This window comes from Talpa occidentalis, unplaced genomic scaffold (assembly GCF_014898055.3).
Source record: "Talpa occidentalis isolate TD23 unplaced genomic scaffold, MPIMG_talOcc4v2.1 talOcc4.6, whole genome shotgun sequence".
NCBI lineage: Eukaryota > Metazoa > Chordata > Mammalia > Eulipotyphla > Talpidae > Talpa > Talpa occidentalis.
The window spans coordinates 66,746,316-66,770,995 of NW_023604972.1; the positions used below are offsets into that span (position 1 = coordinate 66,746,316).

Below are 24,680 nucleotides of genomic sequence, written 5' to 3' on the forward strand. Positions count from 1 at the left end.
TAGTGAATCCTAGAGCCAACCTGTTGCTTTCACAGTGTACTTCTGCTTCTTCCTTGGCTCTCTTGTCAGTTTTCTCTCAAGTCCTACTTCATTCAAGGATGATCTGTTCTGAACCTGAAGACTTTCAAACTGAACAGCAAAATATAAATCTAGTCAGGGCCTCCCTGGCGGCGCAGCGGTTGAGCGCTGGGTTGCAAAGCTGCCTGCAGCCTCTGCAGCGCCGGTTCGATCCCCGGCTGCTCCCCGGCCACCGGAGGAGGGTCCCACATAGGGCGCAGACCTCTCTTGCCGCCCGCTGCTCCCCTCAGCAGTGTACTTCGGTCCTTCTGCCTGCTCTGCTCCCCGCTCTGGCTCTGGTGAATTCTCTCACCCTCCCGCGCTTCTGACTGTACCCAGTGCTTGTATAAATAAATAAATAAAACAAATCTTAAAAAAAATATATATATATATATATAAATCTAGTCAATCTCTAGGTAGAATCCATATGAAGAATGAAATTATCCATAAGTGTAAGAACAGGAAGTATAACAATGGAATACAGACTAGTGGGGGAAGGAGCTTTGAGGGGTCATTTAGGGTGTGACAGCAGATATGTGAGCTGGTTATGTACATCCAGAGTAAAATCCCTTCTGGCATCCATGCTTTCTTAGTCTGGTCATATTACAATACAATGTGTCGGATGAGATGGTAAGAGGTTTCATGTACTTGTTAGTTTGCAATAGTGGCAGGTATATAGTATTTCTGAGACTTACTTGGCTCAGCTCCAGATGCATGTGTGGACACACCCTGTGATGTACAGAATGCTATGGAGGGAGTCATGAGGCATTGTGATTTTCCTTAGGTTAGCTCCGGATTTGTTGCACACTTGTCTTGTGGTTTCTTCATAGAGGATAACAAACATGCTAAAAGTTAATATTTGCACATTTTTAGCACAATATGCCATATAAATGCAAAACTACCTCAGAGAATCAGCAGATTATATTCTGCCTTTTTTGCAATGATTATTTTGGAAAATGATGATTCCTCTGTGCATGAGTTTTTGCTATTTCTATATATTTTCCAAGCCAATAAACTGGTTTTTCAAACTTGGTTTTGTGTATATTTATTTTAAATAGGTTTTACATATGAAAAAGCTAATATTTCTTGTTGATATACAGGCATAAAATATTTTTCATATAGTTTTGATTTGTATGCTTTTTAGAATACCTATACCTTTTTTTTTTAGGTTTATTCAAATTATTTTATTGTGAAATGAGACATAACATAATAAATCTAGACTGAAATGCCATATTCTTTATGAGCCACTTCTTTAAAACTGTGTCAAGAAGGAATATCTGTACCTTTTAAGTGCTATAATTTCAGTAACTCATCTTTCATTAAAAAAACACTTTCTGCACATGATAGAAGAATTAGGTGGAGTTAAGTGATTCTACCTGCTCACTTTAGTTGCTCTATCTGTTCCTGGAAATGAGAAAGGACCCAGTGGAAAGATTAGATCAATATGGAACACTAGCCTCATAGATTATATCAATATGGAACACTGGCCTCATAGGCCAGCCTTCCAGAGATATTTTGATGTAACGGGAAAGATGTTTTTATTTTCCAGAGTAACTTAGAAAATGTGAAAGGCTGGTCTCAGTCAGCTAGAAGCTATTAAAAATTGCTGGGCAATTTTGTGAAGCAACTGAAAGTAAAAAACATAACCCAGTACATGGGCAGGAGAACTGTGGAAGGAGCTAGTGATGAATTTAGGATAGCTCCAAGCTTTGTGGCTATGGATCCATTGGGATTAGAAGATTGGATCTGCCATCAGGGTGATAGCCCTAGAGCTTGCAAGATACCCAATGTCTTTCCAGTCCTTTAATGATTACTTAGTTAGAGTCACATATTAAGCTGTTTGCTTTCAGGAACTCTATCTGATGCACTCAGATTCCTGTTTGTATTCATGATATTTTTGGTATACTGTTTTTTAACTTGGAAACCAGGCATGACTCTTAGGCATGAACATAGTTATTCACTGCTTCCACAGAAAAAGGAAGGGAATTGGTGGATTGCGTTGTTGTTCCTATTTAGAACTTCAGGAATGTTGGGACGTCTCTTCCTTGGCATCATCTGTAGAGGCAGCAGCCATTTTCTTTTTCTTTTTTTTAAATTATGATTATTATTTTTTTAAACAATATTTGCTTCCCCTCACCCCCTCAGGTTGAGTCCCCATAGAATTTCCTTCCCCGAGGCACCCGTGCACCATCACTACAGTCTCCTGTTCTCCCTCCCTCCCTTTGATCCCTCTCCCTCCTCCTTCTCTGCAGTATGTCTCTGATTTATAATTGTCTGTTTTTGCTTTGTTGTGTTTTGTACTGTTTTTATTTTTTTTTTACACTGATGTCTTATTTGGTTCCCCTATATTCCTGTTATAAGTGAAACCATCCAATAGTTTTCTTTTTCCTTCTGGCTTATTTCACTGAGCATAATTCCTTGTAGCTCCATCCACATTGCTGCGAGTGACATGAGTTTCTCTTTTTTGATTGCTGAATAATATTCCATGGTGTATATATACCACATCTTCTTGATCCAGTCATCTATTTTTGGGCATTTGGGTTGTTTCCAGGTTTTACCTATTGTAAATAGTGCTGCAATAAACATAGGTGTACAGGTGTTCTTTTGATCAATGTTTTTGTGTCCTTTGGGTAGATCCCTAGCAGTGGAATTGCGGGGTCATATGGTAGCTCCATATTTAGTAGACTGAGGAACCTCCAGACAGCTTTCCATAGTGATTGGACCAGTTTGAACTTCCACCAGCAATGTAGGAGAGTTCCTCTTTCACCACATCCTCGCCAACATTTGTTGTTGCTTGTTTTTTTGGTATGTGCCATTCTTACTGGTGTAAGGTGATATCTCAATGTGGTTTTGATGTACATTTCCCTGATTACAAGGGATGTTGAACATTTTTTCATATGCCTGTTGACCATTTGCATTTCCTCTTTGGAGAAATGTCTTTCAAGTTCTTCTGCCCATTTCTTGACTGGATTGTTTACTTTGTTTTTGTTGCGCCAAGTGCCAAGTGAGTTCTTTGTATATCTTTGTAATTAGTCACTTATCAGTTGATGGAGTGCAAACCAGTGGGGTGTCTCTCTGTTTTGGTTAATGTCTCTGTGGCTATACAGAAACAGCCATTTTCACTCAGCATCATGGCCATCCTTAGCACCATTAAGCCCACTATTCTGAAAAAGAGGTCCATGGTGTTCATCTAGCACCCACCAGGCTTATATGTCAAAGTTATGTATAACTGGTTGAAACAGTTGTATTGACAACATGGCACACAGATTTAGGTGCCTGATCTTTATGACAACCTTTGGTTATAGGAGCAACAAAAAACAAAACAAAAACAAAATAAACAAAAAATCAAAGCATATGCTACCCAGTGGTTTCCAGAAGTTCCTGGTCCACAATTTCAAGGAGCTCAATGTGCTGCTAATGTGCAACAAATCTAACTTTACTGAGATTGCTCACAATGTTTCCTTCAAGACTCTTAAAGTCATTATGGAAAGAGTGTCCAGCTGGCCATTAGAGTCACCAACCCTATTACCAGTGAAGAAAAGAAATAGCCTATTTCTATGCACATTGTATTGTTTTAGTAAAACTATAAAACTGTCATGTGGCAAAAAAATAAAAAAAAAAAGATTGCTGAGAAATCTGCTTCAGAAATCAGTCATTATTAGTCCTATTCCAGTTGATTTCACCTCTGGATTGGATGTCTCTGCTGTTGGACACCTACTGTTGGTAACCACTGCCATGAATGAATTTTCAGCTTTTTATCTTTGCATCACTTGTTCAGAAGTCAAAGTCTTTGATTGAAACCAAGTCATGTGCTATTAACCCATCCAGGTGTTAGGGGATATGGGTCCTGCCTCCCCCAAGATTCATATAGTGGGTGATTTTCTACAAGTAGGGAGGAGGCTTCATATTATATACCCAGAACAAAATAATGATCAATAAATGGGACATTTTCTATTAAGAATATTTGACTTGGAAATTATTTTTATTTTATTTTATTTCATTTTTCTTAAGGTTTTTATTTTTTAATTTTTTAATTTAATTTAATTCTTTTAAACACTATTTGCTTCCCCCAGCCCCCTCAGGTTGAGTCCTCATAGAATTTCCTTCCCCAAGGCACCTGTGCACCATCACCATAGTCCCCTGTGTGCCTGTCTTCCTCCTCCTGATGCCTTTCCCTCCTCCTCCCCTGCAGTATGTCTCTGATTTATAATTGTCCATTTTTACTTTGTTGTCTTTTGTACTGTTATTTTTTCTATACTAATGTCTTATTCTGTTCCCCTATATTCCTGCTATATATAAGTGGTATATATACACAATGGAATATTATTCAGCAATCAGAAAACATAAACTCATGCCATTTACAGCAATGTGGATGGAGCTAGAAGGAATTATGCTCAGTGAAATAAGCCAGAAGGAAAAAGAAAAATATCAGATGGTTTCTTTTTTTTTTTTTTAAGATTTATTTGTACAAGAACTGGGGTACAAGTCAGAGGCATGGGAGGGTGAGAGAATTCACCAGAGACAGCAGGGAACAGAGCAGGTAGACGGACCAAAGACACTCCTGAGGGAAGCAGCGGGCAGGGCAGGAGAGGTCTGCCATGCCATGTGTGTTTCTCCCTGGCCAGGTGGACAGCTTCACAGTGCTACGCTCAACCTGCTGCACCACCGGGGAGGCCTTGACTTGGAAATTGTTTTAAAGTAACTCATAGATCAAAGGACAAAAATCATGTAGTGATTCCGTATTTCCAGAAAAAAATTCATAAAATTATCACACATTCTTGATTAAAAATCAGAAAAGATAATATAAAACAAAAAGGGTCAAAAGTCAGGAATAAAAGGAAACTTGCACTGGATAAATGGTATACACAAGGGCTGTGTAACAGCCATTAATACTTAGTGATGGTAAAGAATATAGGGATGAATGGTTTCGCAATTGCCAACTATCCTTCTGTTGAGACCCCAGCCAATGCAGTAAGAAAAGAGAAATAAATATAGAGGAGGCATTTTGAAAAGGAAGAGCTAGAACATTTATTATTTGTAAAAAATGTAATAAAGTTGTTATTATCTGAAAAGTCTACACAAATTATTTTTACAGATTGAGAGTTTGGCAAGACGTCTAGGAAATGGACCAATGTAGAAAGAAACTTACTTTTCTTTCCAATATATTAATAATATATTGCTGGTTAGAAAATACAGCAACAGTAAAATTGTAAAATAAGAATAAATTTAGTAGTTTTCTATTCTGTATCGTAAATTACCACAAATTAATGGCTTCAATATCGCACTATTCTGTAGTTCAGAAGTCTAAGATGGTATGACTTGCTTAGTCTCATAAGGCTGAAATCAAGGGGTTGGTGAACTGGCCCTCTGAAATTATTCTCATGTGTAGACTATCTTGCCTAATGTTTTTCTCTTTTGCTGGAGAAATGGTTATAAGTGCCCCAGTGATTAGGTCAGATCCTCTCCCTATCTCCCTATTCATGTGTCCCTAGTGCATATAACATAGCACAATCACAGGAGTGAACTTCATCACATTCACAGGTTCCAGGGATTGAAAGTTAGTACATGATTTTTGGGAGGGCAGAATTTTGTAAATTCTGACTGCCACAAAGCCTACATAGAATTTTATAAGAACTATATATATATATAAAAAACTTCCTTGAGGATGCCAGAAAAAAACATAGATTTTACTTTGAAATTTATCATACCTCATCCTCCACCAAGTCATCCAGTTGTCAATTCAAATTAATTCCACTCAGATTCCCAACAGAAAATTTTATTAAATTTGCAAGCTGCTTCTAAGCTCCCTATAGTAGAGAAAAATATCTAATAATTGGTAAAGACAATACAAAAAATAAAAAGAAAGAAAGAGAGAGAGATCAACAAATTAAACTCATCAAAATCTTGGAGGACTGGTTTGGGAATGATTCATAGAATAGAATGAATGCTCACTTAGTAGATGAAGTTTCAAATCAATAAGTAAATTCCGTACTTCTTGGTAAACGGTAGTGTAATTGTCCATCCATTCGGAAGCAAAGTTGAGCCCTTATCTCAAGCACAAAATTAATTTCCAGTGGAGTCAAAGCTAAATAGTCTAGTAAAATTTTAGAATTATCAGAAAGACTTGGGAGACTTGCCCATAAACTTGGAGTTGAAGAAAGCCTAACCCACAATCTAGGAAATAAGATTGATTAGTAAGCATATGTAGAAAGCATATGATTAGTAAGCTCTTACTTTTATTAGTGTCAGGAAAATGTAAATTAAGACTATTAATGCTCCCCATTTTCTTGCTCAATCAGTTTGGAAAATTTTGCTCAATCCAGCATTGACAAAGGTGTGGGAAAAGTACTGTCAGTGAATGATTTATAATGGTCTTTTTGGCAGTGCCCATTGTATCTTTGAGTTTGTCCTTTCAGTGAGTCATTTCACTTTATATTTTTGCCTTGGTAAAGACATAAGCACAAATAGACTTTTACCAAATGTATCATTGTGCTTTACAGTAAGAAATATAATGGATTTTGAAAAAGGGACCAATTAAACTTAACCAAGGTAATTTAGTAATTAAGTTTAAACAGGGTAAATACCTACAGGACTTGTAACTAGATCTTCTCCCAGTGTGTACTTTTTTCACTTCATATTACCAATTTTATAATACATTTAATCAAAACATTTACCTTATATCACAATTTTTCCCTAAAAGAAGCACAATATTGAGTAGTTACCATATATGAGTAAGCACATAATGTAATTCTCTGAGGGATAAAGAAACTAAACAAAACTCTTTGTTAACAAAATGTGTGACTTCTTGGGGATTGCTTTTACTAATCTGTTATACCTGGCAATGATGGGACATAAGACAGGAAGACTGTACTTGTGTATATACCAATAGAATGGATTAATTTCAAGATTAATGTGGTGTGTGGAGTAATGTCTGCTGATTAAATGTTTATCTTAAGTGATTGAATAATTGGTTTTTAATATTTGTATGCTTAGACTATGAATTTAAAGTGGAAGGTGGCAATAGACTTTGGCTTTTAGTTAGATGTCAGCATTCTCAAAGCAGCCAAGGGAAAAATTATCCTTATGTCTGTGCTTATGTGAAAGAGATAAATTAAAATATCTATAGAAGTGCTTTTTAGAACATGAACTTTGGTAGCTTAAATATATGGTATTATTTCTTGAAGATTAGAAATAAAAACTTTAGCTATTATTTCAGTTTTATTTATCTTCTATATTAATTGTGAGAGTAAAGCAGAAAGTGAAAATTGTTCCTTAAAGTGAAAGAATTATGGAATTTTAATCAAAGTAAGTGTTATTTGCTTAATTTATTTGATACTCTTCATATAAAAATTATCTTTATTAAAAGAATGATTTTTTTTCTGAAGATAATTTTGTCTTGAGAAAATCTTATATTAATTTGAAATCTGCCACAATTTAAAAATTATATTTCCAAAGCAATGTCTTTACTTTATTTAAAAACTCTTTTTCTTTGTATTTGAGGCAAAGCTTACAAGAGGAACCATGGACTGATAAAATGGCTCCCTTTGTGGGTGAAGCATATAAAAGACAAGAACTGTGATTGTGTCCCATTGAGAAATACAAGACACCTTGTTAAAAATTAAAAAAAAGACATTGGGTCTCCCTTGTGGCACAAGGGGTTAAGACGCAACCTATGAAGCTATACTCAGCCACTGCAGCATGAGTTCGATCCCAGGCCAGGGAGCAACACACATGGTGCAGCAGACGTCTCCGGACTTGCTCACTGCTCCCCTCAGCAATGAATTTCAGTCATTCTGCCTATTCTGTTCCCCACTCTGTCTCTGGTGAATCCTCTCCACCCTCACACCTCTGGCCTGTACCCCAGCTCTTGTATGCATAAATAAATAAATCTTAAAAGAAACCACAACCATAACTATCAATTATTTTTGCAGAAGTCAACGAAAGGTTCAGTTGTCCTTGACCACGTATTCCGTCACGTAAACCTTGTGGAGATAGATTATTTTGGTCTGCGTTACTGTGACAGAAGCCATCAAACTGTGAGTATGATTTCATATTACATTTTTCTGATTACAGATATCCCATTCTCTGATTGAATCCTGATATGATTTTAAGTGGTTATGTTATAGAGCAACCCCGATATTAAACGGGTTCCTGGCTGTGGGTCCTCACCCGCGCGCTTTAAAGGGACTTATGAATACTCTACTACAGACACACGCAAAAGGGTTAATAAAAGGTTTATTTACAAGAGAAAAAGAAATAAGGAAAATGTACAACTCAGGGAGAAAATAGGGAAATAAAGTCTTTAATGCGTCCTACCCGATCCGACGACCTGGAAACCCCAAAGTCACTCTCAGAGCTAGACGGACGCCGCGAGCTGGCCGAGGGCCCCAAAATGGAGAGAGAGAGAGAGCCCCCAAAGCCCACGTGTCTGCCTTTTGTATCCACCTGGCTGCTTAACCCCACCCTCAGGTCCCAGCCACCTTCCCTTTGGTGGTGATGGGATTTGGAGTTCCCAGTGTCTTTGGCTTTGACCTGGGGTGGGGGTGGAGTCCACAAAGCCTGTATGGAATTTGCTTTGGGACTGCCTTTTCCCCCTAACAGTTAGGTTCTTTATAAATGAAAATACTCTGAACATCCTAAATGTTTTGCCCTTGCTAATTTCTTTGCAATTTTTCCTATTCTGCCTAAAGTCTACTGCCTAAAGTCTACATTCACGACTTGCATATGTGTGCTCATCTTTGCTTACCTGGTTTCCATCAGAGAGTACTTTCCAATTGTGCTCATAGGAGGCAAGAATAAGCCATTGAATGTGTAGGAAGCAAGTTACTAGTCTCTTGAAGTGACAGATGTTATTGTCTTTTAAGAAATTAAATGGTTGAAGAGAAGAAATGAATAGAAATGTGAAAAGGTGCGTAGATAAAAGTTTAATGAGTAGCGGTTTTCCATCATGACCTTGATGGAGTAAGAGTAATAAAGGTAACCAAACTTTTGGTATCTGATGTCAGTTGTTTTTGAGGGTTTAATTTCGAATATTTTCCTGACTAGTTGGATGTTGGAGAGATACTAAAAATCTCACTGTATTGGTTAGTAAAGATTCTACTTGGTTATAAGGTTGAAAAGCTGTGTCCTGGATGATGAGCAGGAGAGACTTTGGAGATGATGAAATGCTTATATGCTTACCTTAAAAATACCCTAATTGACTTTCCTTTTATTTATTTATTTATTTCTATATTTATTTATTTTAATTTTATTTTTATATTCCCTATACAATTGCAACCCCCTTGTTTTGACTCCAATCCCTCCTTTTATTTTTCACACTGTTGCACTTCTATTGAAATGGAGATTCTGCCCCTTCCTTTATCAGTTCTACTAACCTCCACAGGGTTACTTGGGGGTCTTTTCAGTGAGGAATGTGATTGTGTGAGTGGTGCTACTATGTCCTGGCCCCAGGCATGTGCATTCAGGTGACTAGAGGCAGGAAATGGAATGCTATTGATGGAGATAACATAATTTTTCTTGAGCTAATTCTATAACTTGTTGGTTTCACAAGAGGATTTTACAAAGTAGGAATAAAAAATTGGGTGTATTGGCTAGCTTTCCATTAAAAGGAATAGTGTTCTAAAGGCAAGCTGTCATTAATGTATAATTCAAAGAAAAGGAAATGGACATATTTTGAAGTTCACTGAATTCTTCCTGGATAGGCCGTAAGTCAGTATGACAGAATTGTAGCTCTATACTGAAAGATTAAATTCAAGGCTACAGAAGATATCTGGCATTACATTAATATTTTCGAAATAACTTTTTTCCTAGCAGAGAAGAATACAGTTTTCTGATCTTATCTAGAAAGTCAGACTATGCTTGGCTGTGATTGACTGTCTTGCTAAAATTATATAGACCTTATCTATTTTTTTTTACTTTGCAAAGAAAAAAAATGTGAAAAGTTTGAGAATTTCAAGCAATGGCATGTATCAGTACAAAAGAATTAGTAGTTGGTATTGATTTAAGACCAAAACATTATTTTCTCTTACCTCTATTCCTATAAAGATTGGCATTTATGGTAATGTTTGTAATACAGGTTTTAGGAGAAAATAAATTATATAATTAGAAGAAAACAGCTCTTAAGTCATGTTGTTTTGTGATGGTAAGAATATCAGGTATATAAATCACATAAAAAAATCCTCTTTTGCCTGCTGAATTTTGGTTATTTCTTTCTAGTTAACTCAGTTAAAAATAGGGATGATTTTTAGATATTGTTTATTCTTTGCATATATTACCTGAACACCTTATATAGTTCTTTCTAATTGTAGGAGCTGTGAGAATAAGGTAATGAAAATTTATCTTTCTAATTGTAGGGACTTTGAGATATTAAAAAGGACCATTTAGGGTAACAGTAGGTGAGACATAGTAGGAGAAAGGAAAGGAAAAGATGAAAAAGATAAAGGAAAGAAAATGATGGGGATGGAAGAGATGATTCACATCAATGAAAAGCCCTAGATTATCTCTCCTCCTTCTTCCTATTAGTAATGGATCATACCTTGGGGCCATGCCTAGACCCTGGCTGGGGATGGGAAGCTTGCAGCACTCTAGTCAGTCATTAGTATTAGAAAGTACAGTACTATAGGTTGGTCAAAATAATAATAATGGTCAAAGTATTAGTAAGCAAAGTAATATAAGCATATGAGCTGGACTCAGTGGCCATATGGTAAAGAAGGATCATCAGGGGGCACTTTAGTTCTACCTCATAGATCTAGTTTATGTTTACATGAGACGATAAGGAGCTTCCTGATAAACATACCTGATGAACATGTACCTAAGAAAGATGGGCCTCGCATTGTGGGAAACCTTTCTGTCTTGGAGTATCTGAGTAACTGAGAGGCTTGGATCTAGATGTATTATCATTGTCACCAATGCACTAGGAACTGTTGAACATTATCCATACATTGTCATTACATGGAAAGAATCACTGCCCTAGTTTAATATTATTATCCTACCATTAGAGATGAAGAAGTGGAAGTGAAAAAGGTTAAGCAGTTTTCCCAAATCATGTAATAACCAGCAATTTTTGTGAGCAGAATTCAAAGCCAAGTTTTCATGTCTCCAAGACCTTTCAACTACTATAATATCTTGACTTGAAAACATGTTATGTGAAAAGGTCTGACAAACTTAGGTTACTAAGGAATTCTCTTTCTATGCAATTTACATACTTAATGTTTGTTGAAAGAAGTTAAATGGCATTTTCCAATAAGCCAACTTATCAGATTGACCTTGTTGCAAGGGACTCTGTTTAGACCCTTGTGTATTTATATGTTCATATGGTTGTTCAGCAGTCATTGAATGGGTGCCTAATAGGTATAAGCCATGTGCTGAAGCTTTCTGTTTTTCACGTAGTCTCAGGAATCCTGAGGAAAGGGGATTTACTGCACAGAATATTCAATGGGGGGCGGGGAGTAAAAATTTTATTAAACTGTGCATCCCATGAAACCATGTTCTGGAAAAATTCATATAAAAAATTAATTGATTCAAGTGTTACTTTATATGTAAAGAATAACAGCTAGACAGAAATAAATCTTGTTAAAGCAAACTTCTCTCCAAGGAGTACAGCTGATTCCATTTGTAACACTTCAGACACCCTAATTTCTTCACTTCTCAGGTAGAATCTATAAAAAAAGCTCTAGGAAATAAAAAAAAACAGTTCTTTGTGATACATGATTATTGAGACTGAATTAACACTATACCACACACTTACTCAGGCTTACTTTTATAAAACTGTCTCTTAATGCACCACAGTTTCACCTACTTGCAGTTTATTTTCCTAATTATAAACCAGAAAAACTATGCCTGCCCTCATATCTGCTTTGGCCTGTCATCAGGTTCATTCTTGATTCCAACTGGTTTGTGCATTTGTAGTTTTTTTTATATATCAGGATCTTGGTTTGGTTTTCAGAAAATACCCAGCCCCAATTTAAGGTGGGTGTGAGGCAGTTTGTCATAGGAATCGTAGGAGCACATATGAGCATCAGAAAGCCCAAATTGTTCCATGAATATGCTACGTATTAGCAACAAATATGTAGAATTCTCTTCAAGTATTGACCAGTAACCTAGAACAGCAGAAGTTGCAGAAGAATTTGCTTCCTTCAGTACATTTTATGACTGCCTGTCACCAGTTTTGTTGCTGGTTCAGTAGGACAACCTTCTGGTCCTGCTGATGGCATGTGGCCCAGCAGCTCAGCATTGTGTGTCTTCACTCTGAATGAGCACCAGCTCTATGCCTGGAGTTCCAGCCCCAGAAACTTCGAATTTCACCTTAGCTGGCTGGAGGGGTTGTGCAGGTATGATTAAGTTAAGGATCTTGTGATGGAGAGATTGTTCTGGCTTATCCAGATGGGACTAATATAATTAAAGTGTCTTGTATATGAAAGAAGGAGACAGGAGAATCAGAGAGGAGATGTGATACTAGAAATAGTGGTCAGGGTCATGAATATACTGGAAGGGGGCCTTGTGCCAAGGAGTTACAGATGGCCTTCAGAAGCTAGAAAATACAAGGAAATGAATCCCTCTGGATTCTAGAGAATGAATATACCCTTGCCTACACTTTTATCTTAGCTCATTGTTAGTTCTTTGGGCTGCTATAACAAATTACCACAGACTTGGTGACATAGACAAAAAAAAAAATCATTTATTTCTCATCATTCTGGAGGGTGCAGTGCTGTTGGGGTATGGTAAGAGACCTTTTCTGGTTGCAGATAGCTGACTTCTTGTAACTTCACATGTGGAAAAGAGAGCTTTGTTCACTCTCTGGCCTTTTCTGTCTTATTGCCCTCCCCACCCCCATCTGTCTGTCTTCTCTTTTCTTTTTTGAATATATATAAATTCATTTATAGGCTTTTTTTTTTTTTTATAAGGTCACTAATCTTTTTCATGAGGGTTCTACCCTCCTGACCTAAGAACCTTTTCATTAGGGTTCTTACCTCCTAAAGATTCCACCTCCAAATAGCAACCATTGGGGTTAGTTTCAGTTTAGGGGAGACACAAGCATTTGATCCATTGCATCAAAGATCAAGAAGTAAAAAGAATGTCATCAGCATGAAGTAACTTGGAGGAACAAAACATGATTGCGTATCTTGAAAAATCATCTTGAAAAAGCCATGGCCAGAGGCATTCAAAAGTCCAGGGGTCTGGAAGGAAGTGGCAAGAAACATCTTCATAGGGATACATAACCCTGAAACTCTCATTTTCCTGTTGTTGAATATTGTCACTCTCTATGTAATGTCATCTACTTCATGGTTTAAATTACTATCTAAGGGCCTACCCCGGTGGCGCAGCAGTTGAGCGCTGGGCTGTGAAGCTGCCCACAGCCTCTGCTGCGCCGATTTTATTCCCGGCCGCTGGGAGAGGGTCCCACATGGTGCTCAGACCTCTCCTGCTGCTCCCGCTGCTCCCCTCAGCAGTGTATTTCGTCGGTCTGTCTGTTCTGTTCTCCGCTCTGGCTCTGGTGAATTCTCTCACCCTCCCATGCTTCTGACTATACCCCGGTTCTTGTATAAATAAATAAATAAATCTTAAAAAAAATTTTTTTAAAAAATAAATTACTATCTAAAAGCTCCACTGGCCCTCAAATTTATATCTCCAACCCAGTCATATCAAGAGGCATCATACTGTATTTAAAAAAAACAAACCAAAACAAAACAATAAACAAATAGACTTTGGATCTTGACTGTGCTGATATTCACTTTACTATTTGAGAGAGTTGTGTGGCATTAGGTAAGTTTTCTCACTTTATGCCTCAGTTTCTCCATTTATAAAGTGAAAATAGTAATATTATACCAACTTCATAGGGTGACAATGAGGGTGAAATATTTGTGTGTAAAATACCTAGACGTGAGTTTTAAACAATGATCAGTGCATTGTAAGTATTAGCGCTGCTGTATTAGGAGATCCCTCGGGTACTTGAAAGGCAGTATATTTAGAAGTTAAATCATCATCTTCCACTCCAGCCTTGTTTTATTTCTTGTTTCTGAAAGGAGTAATCCTCCAGAGTTTTTGGAAAACTCTACCTGTGTATAATTTCAGATTAATAATATAAATTTTATCATAAATTTAAATAGATGCAAATTTTCCTCAAAAGTATTAACATTGTAAAAATCTGCTTCATTTACTCAGATGTATACGGTGAATCTATATGATAATTTTGTATTCATTACCAACCTTTAGAAAGCAAACATATGATGTTTGCTTCTGCCACGCATATACTAAAATTGGATAATACAGAGAAGATCAGCTTTGCCCCTGTGCAAGGATAACATGCAAATTCATGAAGTGTTCCTTATTTTTGTAATTAGACTACTATGAACATCTATACCCTAAAAATTCAGTAGCCTAGAATAGATGAACAAATTTTTAGAATTATACAATCTTCCAAGACTGAATAGGGAAGAAATAGAAACCCTGAACAAACCAATCACATGCAAGGAAATTGAAACAGTATTCAGAAGAGTGGGACAGCATGGCTTCACAAGTGAATGCTACCAAACCTTCAAATGTGAACTAATGCTTGTTTTGTTCAAACTCTTCCAAAAAACTGAAAAAGAAGGAATATTTCCTAGTACTTTTATGAGGACATTATCCTAATACCAAAAACTAACAGAAAACACACAAAAATAAAATTACAGACCAATCTTACTAGTGAACAGACACAAAAATCCTAGCGAACAGAATCCAACAATGCATTAAAAGGGTCATACGCCATGACCAAATAGGATTCATACCAGGGACTAAGGATGGTTCAACATCTGAAAGTCAAACAACATAATTCACCACATCAATAAAAACAAAGATAAAAACCATATGATCATGTCATTAGATGCTGAGAAAGGATTTGATAAGATCCAGCATCCATTTATGATGAAAACCTTTGAAATATTGGGGATAAACAAAATATAACTTATCATAATCAAAGCCATTTACAGCAAACCCACAGCTAACATCACTTTTACTGGTGAAAAACTAAAAGCTTTTCCACTAAGATCTGGTAAAAATACAAGGATGTCTACTCTCACCACTACTATTCAACAAAGTATTGCAAGTTCTGGCTAGAAAATTAGAAACGAGAAAGATATAATATGAATCTAAATTGGGAAAAAAGAGGTAAAATCATTATTATTTGCAGATGTCATGATAATATACCAAGAGACCCATAAGATCTCAAGGAAAAAGTTAATTGAAACAATCAGTTTAGCAAAGTATCAGGATATAAATTCAACATACAAAAATTAGTTGCTTTCCTATATATAAATAGTGATAAAGAAAAAGAATTAAGAAAGTGATTTCAGTAACAATTACACTAAAAAAAAAAACAAAAAAACAAACCTCGGAGTAAACCTAACAGAGGAGGTAAATATACAAAGAGAACTGTAAGACATTGTGAAAGAAATAGAAGACACAAAGAAATGGAGAAATATTCCCTGCTCATGAACTAGAAGAATCAACATTCTCAAAATGCTATCCTTTCAAAGCAATATACAAATTCAGTGCAATACCAATAAAAATATGATTGGCATTTTTCAAAGAACTGGAGCAAACACTACTGAAATTCATATGGAACTGCAAGAGACACCATAGCAAAATTAAACCTGACCAACTTATTACACTATAAAACCATAATAATTTAAATAGCATAATAATGGTACAAAAACAGACACACAGACAAATGGAAGAGAAATGAGAGCCCAGAAATAAATGCACACATATATATGGACATCTACTCCATGACAGAAGAGCCAGGAACATACACTGTAGCAAGAATAGCCTCTTGAGGCCTCCCTGGTGGTGCAGCTGGTTCAGTGCAGTGCTGTGAAGCTGTCCACAGCCTCTGTGGCATGGGTTCCATTCCCAGCCAGCCAGGAAGATACCCACATGGTGTGGCAGACCTCTCCTGCCTGTGTCTCTGGTGAATTCTCTGGTGAATTCTCTCACTCTCCCATGCCTCTGGCCTGTATCCCAGTTTTTGTATAAATAAAAATAAATCTTTTTTTTTAAATAATAGCCTCTTGAATAAATGATGATAGGAAAACTGGACAACTACATGCAAAAGAATGAAATTAGACTACTGTCTCACACTATACACAAAAATCAATTCAAAAGTCTTGGATGTAAATTTGACACCATAAAATACATAGAAGAAAACATAGGCAAACATTTCATAATGTAAACTTTCATGATTCCTTTAGAAATTTATCTCTAAGCAAGGAAAACAAAATTTATTCTCTAAGCAAGGAAAACAAAAGAGAACATAAACAATTGGGAATACATCAAGCTAATATGTTTCTGCACAGTGAAAGAAGCCATGAATAAAATGGAAAGACACCCTACGGAATGGAAGGAAACATTTGCACACATTACATCTGACAAAGGATTGATTTTAAAGACATACAGTGAACTCATACAACTCTAGAAAAACAAGACAAATAACCCTATTTAGTTGGCCGGCAAGCACATGAAAAAATATTCACAGTAACTTATTATTTTAGAGAAAAGTAAATCAAGACCAAAATGAGATACCATCTCACACATCAACAATGGGTCATATCAAAAAGACCAAAAACAAGTACTGGTGAGGATGGGGCAAAAAGGGAAATCTAGTACACTTCTGGTAGATATGCAAAATCATGCAGCCCATATGGAAAAGCGTATGAGGAAATCATCTTAAAAATGATTTCCCACTGGAACCAGTAATTTCACTCCTAGATATCTGCCTGAAAAATTCAAAAACACTAATTAGAAAGGAAACTTGTACTCTCATGATTTTTGTTGCAGTTTCCTACAGATAAATTATGGAAGTAACATAAATACCTCAAAGTAGATGACTAGATCAAGAATATGTGGTATATGTACACAAATATTATTCAGAAATTTAAATAGATGAACTCATGCCAGTTGAGGCAGCAAGGAAAGAGCTAGAAGATACAATACTAAGTGAAATAAGAGGAGAAAGATAAATGATGTATAATGCCATTAATACATGGAATGTAAAGCAACCAAATTAAGAACCAGATAAAGACAAGATTAAAAACTAATTCTTAATAGTTGACTAATGAACTGCAGTACCAAGGTGGTGAGCAGGTGGAGAGCAGGTGGAGGAGGTGTACAAAGCACAATGACTGTGGTCATGAACTATGGGTGATTTGGTGATGCTTCCACGATGGTGGGAATAACTAATGGCGGCATCCAAATATTACCTTAGCTAAAAGCAATCAATGAATTAAAAAAATAAATGGATGCAGACAAGCTCTTTATTAAAGATAACTTCCTTTAATCATTATTTCTCCTTAAACTTGTATTTCTGTTCCATTTTCTTTATAAAATTTTCTGTTATTCTATAATGAGTATGAAACATCATTTTGTAAAATATGTTTATATATTATATATTTATAAAATGTATTTTACATTATGTAGTTTATTTTTATAGAGTATTTGATATATACAATATCATACAGCAGGTTGAAATTCTGAAAAATTGTTTCATGAGACCTTAATGCTCTTATTGTTACTAAACTTTAAGAGTAGCTATTTTTCAGACACATAGAGCAGTGGAACCCAATTGAAAACCCAGAAATAAAGCCGCACATATGTGGTCAACTATTTTGTGACAAAGGAACAAAGGCTGTACTCTGGAACAAAGACAGATTCTTCAATAAATGGTGCTGGGAAAATTGGACTGCCACATGCAAAATAATGAAACTAGACTGCTACCTCATACCATGCACAAAGTCAATTCAAAATGGATAAAAGACTCAAAGGTAAGATCTGAAGCTATAAAATATATAGAAGAAAATAGGGACAAAACACTCCATGACATACATCTCAAAAACATCTTTGAATACTCATCTCTAGAAGCAAAGAAAATGAAGTAAAAGATAATAAGCTGCGACTATATCAAACTAAAAAGCTTCTGTGCAGCAAAAGAGACAATAACCAAAATGAGGAGACACCCTACTGAATGAAAAAATGTTTGCCCACCATACAACTGATAAGGGACTGATATCAAAGATCTACAAAGAGTTTACGCAACTCAACAAAAACAAAGCAAAAAAAAAAAAAAAAGTCAAACAATGGGCAGGAGAGGGGCCTCCCTGGTGGCGCAGCGGGTTGAGTGCAGTGATGTGAAGCTGTCCACAGCCTCTGCAGCAGGGGCTTGCTTCCCTGCTGGCCAGGGAGATTCCCACATGGTGTGGCAGACCTCTCCTGTTGCGCTGCTCCTCTCAGCAGTGTATTTCAGTATTTCAGTCGTCTGCCTGTTCTGTTCCCTGCTCTGGCTCTGGTGAATCCTTTCACCCTCCCGTGCCTCTCTGGCCTGTACCCCAGGTCTCATATAAAAATAAATAAAATAAATCTTTTTTAAAATATGGGCAGAAGAGCTAAAAAAAATGGGCAGAAGAAATGCAAATGGCCAACAGGTATATGAAAAATTGTTCCACCTCAGTTATAGTCATGGTAAGGCAAGTTAAAATTATAATTATAGACCATCTCATGTGGATGAGAATGGCTCACATTAAAAAAAAAAAAAAACTGACCACATCAAATGCTGGTGAGGATGTGGAGAAAAAGGAAAACTCTTACACTGCTGGTGAGAATGCAAACTAGTCCAACCACTTGGAAATCTGTGTAGAGGACATTCAGAATACCAAAAATGGATCTACCATACAATCCAGCAATTCTGCTCCTAGGAATCTACCCACAAAAACACTAATTCAAAAGGAAATCTGCACTTTTTATGATAGGTAAACTATGGAAACAACCCAAATCCCCCCAAACAGATGAATGAATCTAGAAAATGTGGTATATATACACAGTGGAATACTATGTGATCAAAAAAGATAAATGCTTGCCATTTGCAGCAACATGGATGGAGCTGGTAGGGATTATGCTAAGTGAATTAACTCAGAAGGAAAAAGAAAAATATTGGATGGTTTCACTTATAGGTGGAATATAGAGAAATCATACAGATGGCTGAACAAAGACAAAATTTGTAGCAAATCGTAGATCTGAGGCATATTAGGGGAGGACCGGAAGAAGGGGTTAAAATAGGAGAGGGAACAGCAAAAGGAACTATGGTGATTGTTCTAGGTGCTGTGGTGGTGGGAGAGCTTATGGGTACTACACCAGATGGGAGAAATCAGATATTGAGCAAAAATGAACTGTGATGTAAGAAAATAAAAAAAATTACTTATTTTTACGTGGTTATCAGTATATGGTTAAATCCAACAGCAAAATATTCATTTTAATAAATAGTAATTATAAAATTTTTTTACTAATATAAAATATAAAATATAAAAAACTTTATTACTAATGCATCTTGATTTTTCAATTGGTCTAGGTACCCCTGGATAATCATAATATATTATTGTCGTGAGATTGGGCTCAGCAATTACTTTGTTCCTATGGATTTTTTGTAGATATGAGTATTAAATAACTTGGATTTCATAAGTATAGATATAAAAATGAGTTATGATAACCAAATTACTCAATTCCTTGAACTACTGCTGAGTCGTAACCAAATTTCATACTGATCTGTCATCTGCAGTAATTTTTCGTAATTTATCAGGTAACTCAAATTCTATACAGAATTTGAAGATCTATATAGAAGATGATTACATCTTCTCCAAATCTGCTCTTTTCTGTATGTTCTCAGTGCAGTGACTTCTCAGGCCTCTCATTAGCTTCGCCTTCAATTTATTTAAAAGAAATGAATTTAAAAGCACCTGACTTACAAATAATTTGTAAACAATTCATTGTAGTTATTCAGTTTCAATTAAAGGGAAATGTATTAAAAATGCTTTACCAAGATTTGTTAAAAGAGTATTATTTTTTTTTCTCTTTCACTTAGAGGCTCCAATTAAATCCTACACTTAGAAAGAATTAGGAAAATTAAATATTGTTAATTTTAACATGTTTGCTAATATAAGATTTTTGAGGAAATATATTTTTTTAAATTTTTATTTTTATATTCCCCATACAATTGCAACCCCAATTTTGACCCCAATCCCTGCCCCCCCACAAGAGTGTCTCTGGTTCATAGTTGTTTGTTGATTTTGATTTTTTTCTTTCTTACAGTTATTCTTTTTCCTGGTCCATATTTAGGTTTTCTAGAGTCCTGTTATGAGTGAGACTATCTGGTATTTTTCTTTTTCTTTCTGGCTTATTTCGCTGAGCATGATCCCTTCCAGCTCCATCCATGTTGCTGCAAATTGCATGTGTTTATCTTTTTTGAATGCTGAGTAAATATTCCATGGTGTATATGTAACACATCTTCTTGATCCAGTCATTTATTTTTGGGCATTTGGGTTGTTTCCGAAGCTTAGCTATTTGTGAATTGTGCTGCTATAAACACAGGGTGCAGGTGTTCTTTGGAATTAATGTTTCTGTGTCCTTTGGGTAAATACCTAGGAGTGGAATTGTTGGATCATGTGGAAGCTCTATCTTTAGTAGGTTGAGGAATCTCCACACATCTCTCCATAGTGGTTGGACCAGTTTGCACTCCCACCAACAGTGCAGGAGAGTTCCTTTTTCTCTACATCCTTGCCAACAATTGTTGTTGCTAGTTTTTTTAATATGTGCCATTCTCACTGGTGTGAGATAGTATCTCATTGTAGTTTTGATTTGCATTTCCCTGATTGCAAGTGATGTTGAACATTTTTTCATATGCCTGTCGGCCATTTGCATTTCCTCTTCGGTGAAGTTTCTTTTTAGCTCTTCTGCCCATTTTTTGATTGGATCATTTTCTTTGTTGTTGAGTCTCATCAGCTCTTTGTAGATTTTTGTGATCAGTCCTTTATCATTAGTGTTGGGTGCAAAAATGTTCTCCCAGTTGGTGGGGTTTCTCTTTGTTTTTGTTATTGTCTCTTTTGCTGTGCAGAAGCTCTTTAATTTGATGTAGTCCCAGCTGTTGATCTTTGCCTTCACTATCACTGTTTTGGGTGATGCGTCTGTAAAGATGTCTTTGAGATGCATGTCATGTAGTTTTTCACCTATATTTCCTTCTATATATTTTATGGTTTCAGGTCTTATGTCTAGTTCTTTAATCCATTTTGGGTTGGTTTTTGTGCATGGTGTGAGGTAGTAGACAAGCTTCATTCTTTTGCATGTAGTGACCCAGTTTTCCCAGCACCATTTATTGAACAAATTTTCTTTGCTCCAGTGCATATTCTTAGCATATTGCATATTGCTTAGCATATTGCTCCTTTGTCAAATATTAGTTGACCATAAATCTGTGGGTTTATTTCTGGGTTTTCTATTCAATTCCATTGGTCCATGTGTCTGTTCTGGTTCCAATACCATGCAGTTTTGGTGATTATGGCTTTGTAGTATAGTTTGAAACCTGGGAGAGTGATGCCTCCATTCCCTTCTTTTTTTTTTTTTTTAAGAGGGTTTTGGCTATTTGGGGTTTTTGGTAGCTCCATATGAATTTCATCAATATTTTTTCTATTTCTTTGAAGAATGGCATTGAAATTTTTATTGGAATAGCATTGAATCTGTAAATTGCTTTTGGTAGGATGGCCATTTTGATAGTTAATTCTTCCGATCCATGAGCAGGGGATGTCTTTCCATTTCTTTGTGTCTACTTCTATTTCTATCAACAGTGTTTTATAGTTTTCTTTCTATAGATCCTTTACTTCTTTTGGTAGGTGTATTCCTAAGTATTTGATTTTTTTTGTTTCAGTAATAAAAGGGATGATTTTCTTGATTTCTACTTCTTCAGATTTATTTTTTGTGTATAGGAAGGCTACTGATTTTTGTTTGTTGATTTTATATCCTGCCACTTTGCTAAACTGATTGATTAGTTTAATTAGTTTTTCTGTGGAGTTTTTGGTTTTCTCTATGTATATTATTATATCATCCACAAATAGTGATAGTTTGACTTCTTCCTTGCCTATTTGGATTCCTTGTATGTCTTTCTCTTGTCTTACTGCTCTCGCTAGGACTTCCAGTATTATGTTGAAAAGCAGTGGTGAGAGTGGACATCCTTGTCTTGTTCCAGATCTTAATGGGAATGCTTTCAGCTTTTCGCCATTGAGAATGTTATTGGCTGTGGGCTTGTCATAGATGGTCTTTATGATGTTGAGTTATGTTCCTTGTATCCCGAGAATTTCAAGGGCTTTTATCATAAGTGGGTGTTGTACTTTGTCGAATGCTTTCTCAGCATCTATGGATATTATCATATAGTATTTATATTTCTTTTTGTTGATGTGTTGGATTACATGGATTGATTTGGATGCCGAACCATCCTTGTGTCCCTGGAATAAATCCTACTTGGTCGTGGTTAATTATCTTATGGATGCATTGTTGGCAAGGATTTTGTGGAAGATTTTTGCATCTGTGTTCATTAGGGGGATTGGCTTGTAATTTTCTTTTTTTGTGCTGTCTTTGTTGGGTTTTGGTATAAGTTTAATGTTGGCTTCGTAGATCATATTTGGTAGTATTCTTTCTTTTTCAATTTTTTGAAAGAGTTTGTGTAGGATAGGCTCTAATTCACTGCTAAATGTTTGGTAGAATTCATTTGTTAAGCCGTCTGGGCCTGGGCTTTTGTTTTTGGGGAGTGCTTTGATTACTCCTTCAATTCCACTGCTTGTGATGGGTCTGTTTAAGATTCCTTGTTTTCTTTTCATGATTTATTTCTAGCTTGATGCCTTTATGATCAGAGAAGATAGTTGGAATGATTCTGATTTTCATGTATCTGTTGATGTTGTCTTGTGGCCCAGTATGTGATTGATTCTGGAGAATGATCCATGCACACTTGAGAAAAATGTGTACTCAGATTTTTTTGGGTGCAGTGTCCAATAGATGTCTATTAAGTCCATGAGTTCTATGTGTTTATTTAGGGCTCTAGTGTCTTTGTTTATTTTTTGTCTCGTTGATCTGTCCATTGGTGAGAGTGGGGTGTTGAAGTCTCCCACTATATATGTATTTTCTTTAATATCTATTTTCAGAGCTGACAATAATTGTCTATATATTTTGGTGCCCCTTTCTTTGGTGAGTATATGTTGATGAGTGTTATATCTTCCTGATGTATTGTCCCCTTGATCATAATGTAGTGTCTATCTATGTCTGTTTTTACTTTTTTTAATATGAAGTCTATTTCATCTGATATAAGTATGGCTGTTCCTGCCTTCTTTATTGGTCCATTTGTTTGTAGGATTGTTTTCCACCCTTTTACTTTCCTGGAGACAGCAGATGTTTGGATTTTGTTTTTTAATCCAGTCTGCTACGCTGTGTCTTTTTACTGATGAGTTTAAGCCATTTATATTTAGAGTTAATATTGATGTTTTTATCTGTGTTTGCCATTTTGTTTGTCTTTTTTGTGATTTTATTCCTTGCTTTATTCTGTTCTTGTTCATTCCTCTATTGATTTTGGCTTTAGGACTTCTTATAGAATTTTTTGGAGTGGGGGTTTAGTTGTAATGAATTTCTGGAGTTTCTGTTTGTCTGAGAAGGTCCATATTTTTTCTTCGTAGAGGAAGGAGAGCTTTGCAGGGTAAAGTATTCTTGGTTGGCATTTGCTGTCTTGAAGTTTGCTGAATATGTTACTCCATTTGGGGCTGCCCTATAACACATTATCTTCTTGTCCATAATGTTTCTTCGGAGAAGTCATAAGTTAACCTGATTGGTTTTCCCTTATAAGTTATCTGTTTCTATTCCCTTGCCATTTCATTATTTTTCCCTTGTCTTGGACTCTTGCAAGCTTTACTATTAGGTGTCTTGCCATAGCTTTCTTTTCATTATGGTAATTGGGAGTTCTTCTCGCTTCCTGTACGTCTATATTCATCTGCTTTATCATGCTTGGGAAGTTTTCTTCAATTATCTCCTTGAATAATTTCTCAGTTCTTTTGTCTCTTTCCTCACCTTCTGGAATGCCTATAACTCTTACATTTCCTCTCTTCATGGAGTCTGATAATTGTCTAAGAGTCTCCTCATACTGCTTCATTTGCACTTCTCTCTCCTTTTCTCTTTTGGCTCTTTTTATTTCTGTATCTTCTGTAGTACTGATCCGTTCTTCCATTTCATAGATCCTGTTTTCATTGCTTTCCACAGAGTTCTTTATCTCTTCTAGTAATCTTTTTATCTCCCGTTTCTTTTCTTTCCTTTCTTAAGGTCTCAGTTTCATTCTTCTGTTCAGTGAATATTTGTCTCAACTCATTTTTTTCCTTTTTGTTTTCTTTCTGCTTTTTAATCAGCATGATTATTAATTCTCTATCTGATTAGCCGAGAAGTTCTTCCATGTCATCACTGAGCTCTGGTGACTGTGTTTCTTTTTGTGGTGTGTTCTCCTGCTGGCTTGCTCTGTTATTTATATATTTTCTTCTCCCTGTTGTTTGTTTTCTAATTAGTTCTATGCGTTGGGATGTTGTGCCACTGGTGTTGGCGGACATCTCTTTGGAGTGCTCCTTTAGGGGTGTTGGAAACTGTTTACCAGACTGAGACCAGCACTGGTAGTCTAAAACTCCACCAGGGTGTTGATGCTGTGTTGCTGGGCTCTGTTCCTTACAGTTCCCTCCCTCTGTATTTACTCAGCTCCAACATGGAATCAGCTAGTTGGTGATTTATTTCTGGTCATGAAGTGGTGCCAGAGA

At 36.2% G+C, this 24,680-nt stretch overlaps 1 protein-coding gene and 1 non-coding gene across 3 annotated transcripts in view; both read left to right on the forward strand.

Moving 5' to 3' along the window:
• EPB41L4A (erythrocyte membrane protein band 4.1 like 4A) overlaps nucleotides 1–24,680 on the forward strand; it is a 442,728-nt gene that overhangs the window by 136,651 nt on the left and 281,397 nt on the right. For both annotated transcript variants that reach the window (XM_054688039.1, XM_054688040.1), the window contains exon 2: nucleotides 7,989–8,093. In XM_054688039.1, coding sequence (XP_054544014.1) covers nucleotides 7,989–8,093 — 105 coding nt within the window. The remainder of the gene's footprint in view (nucleotides 1–7,988; nucleotides 8,094–24,680) is intronic.
• LOC119261484 (U6 spliceosomal RNA) lies at nucleotides 14,285–14,388 on the forward strand. The gene has a single exon (XR_005129028.1). It is a non-coding gene; the product is annotated as a U6 spliceosomal RNA (small nuclear RNA).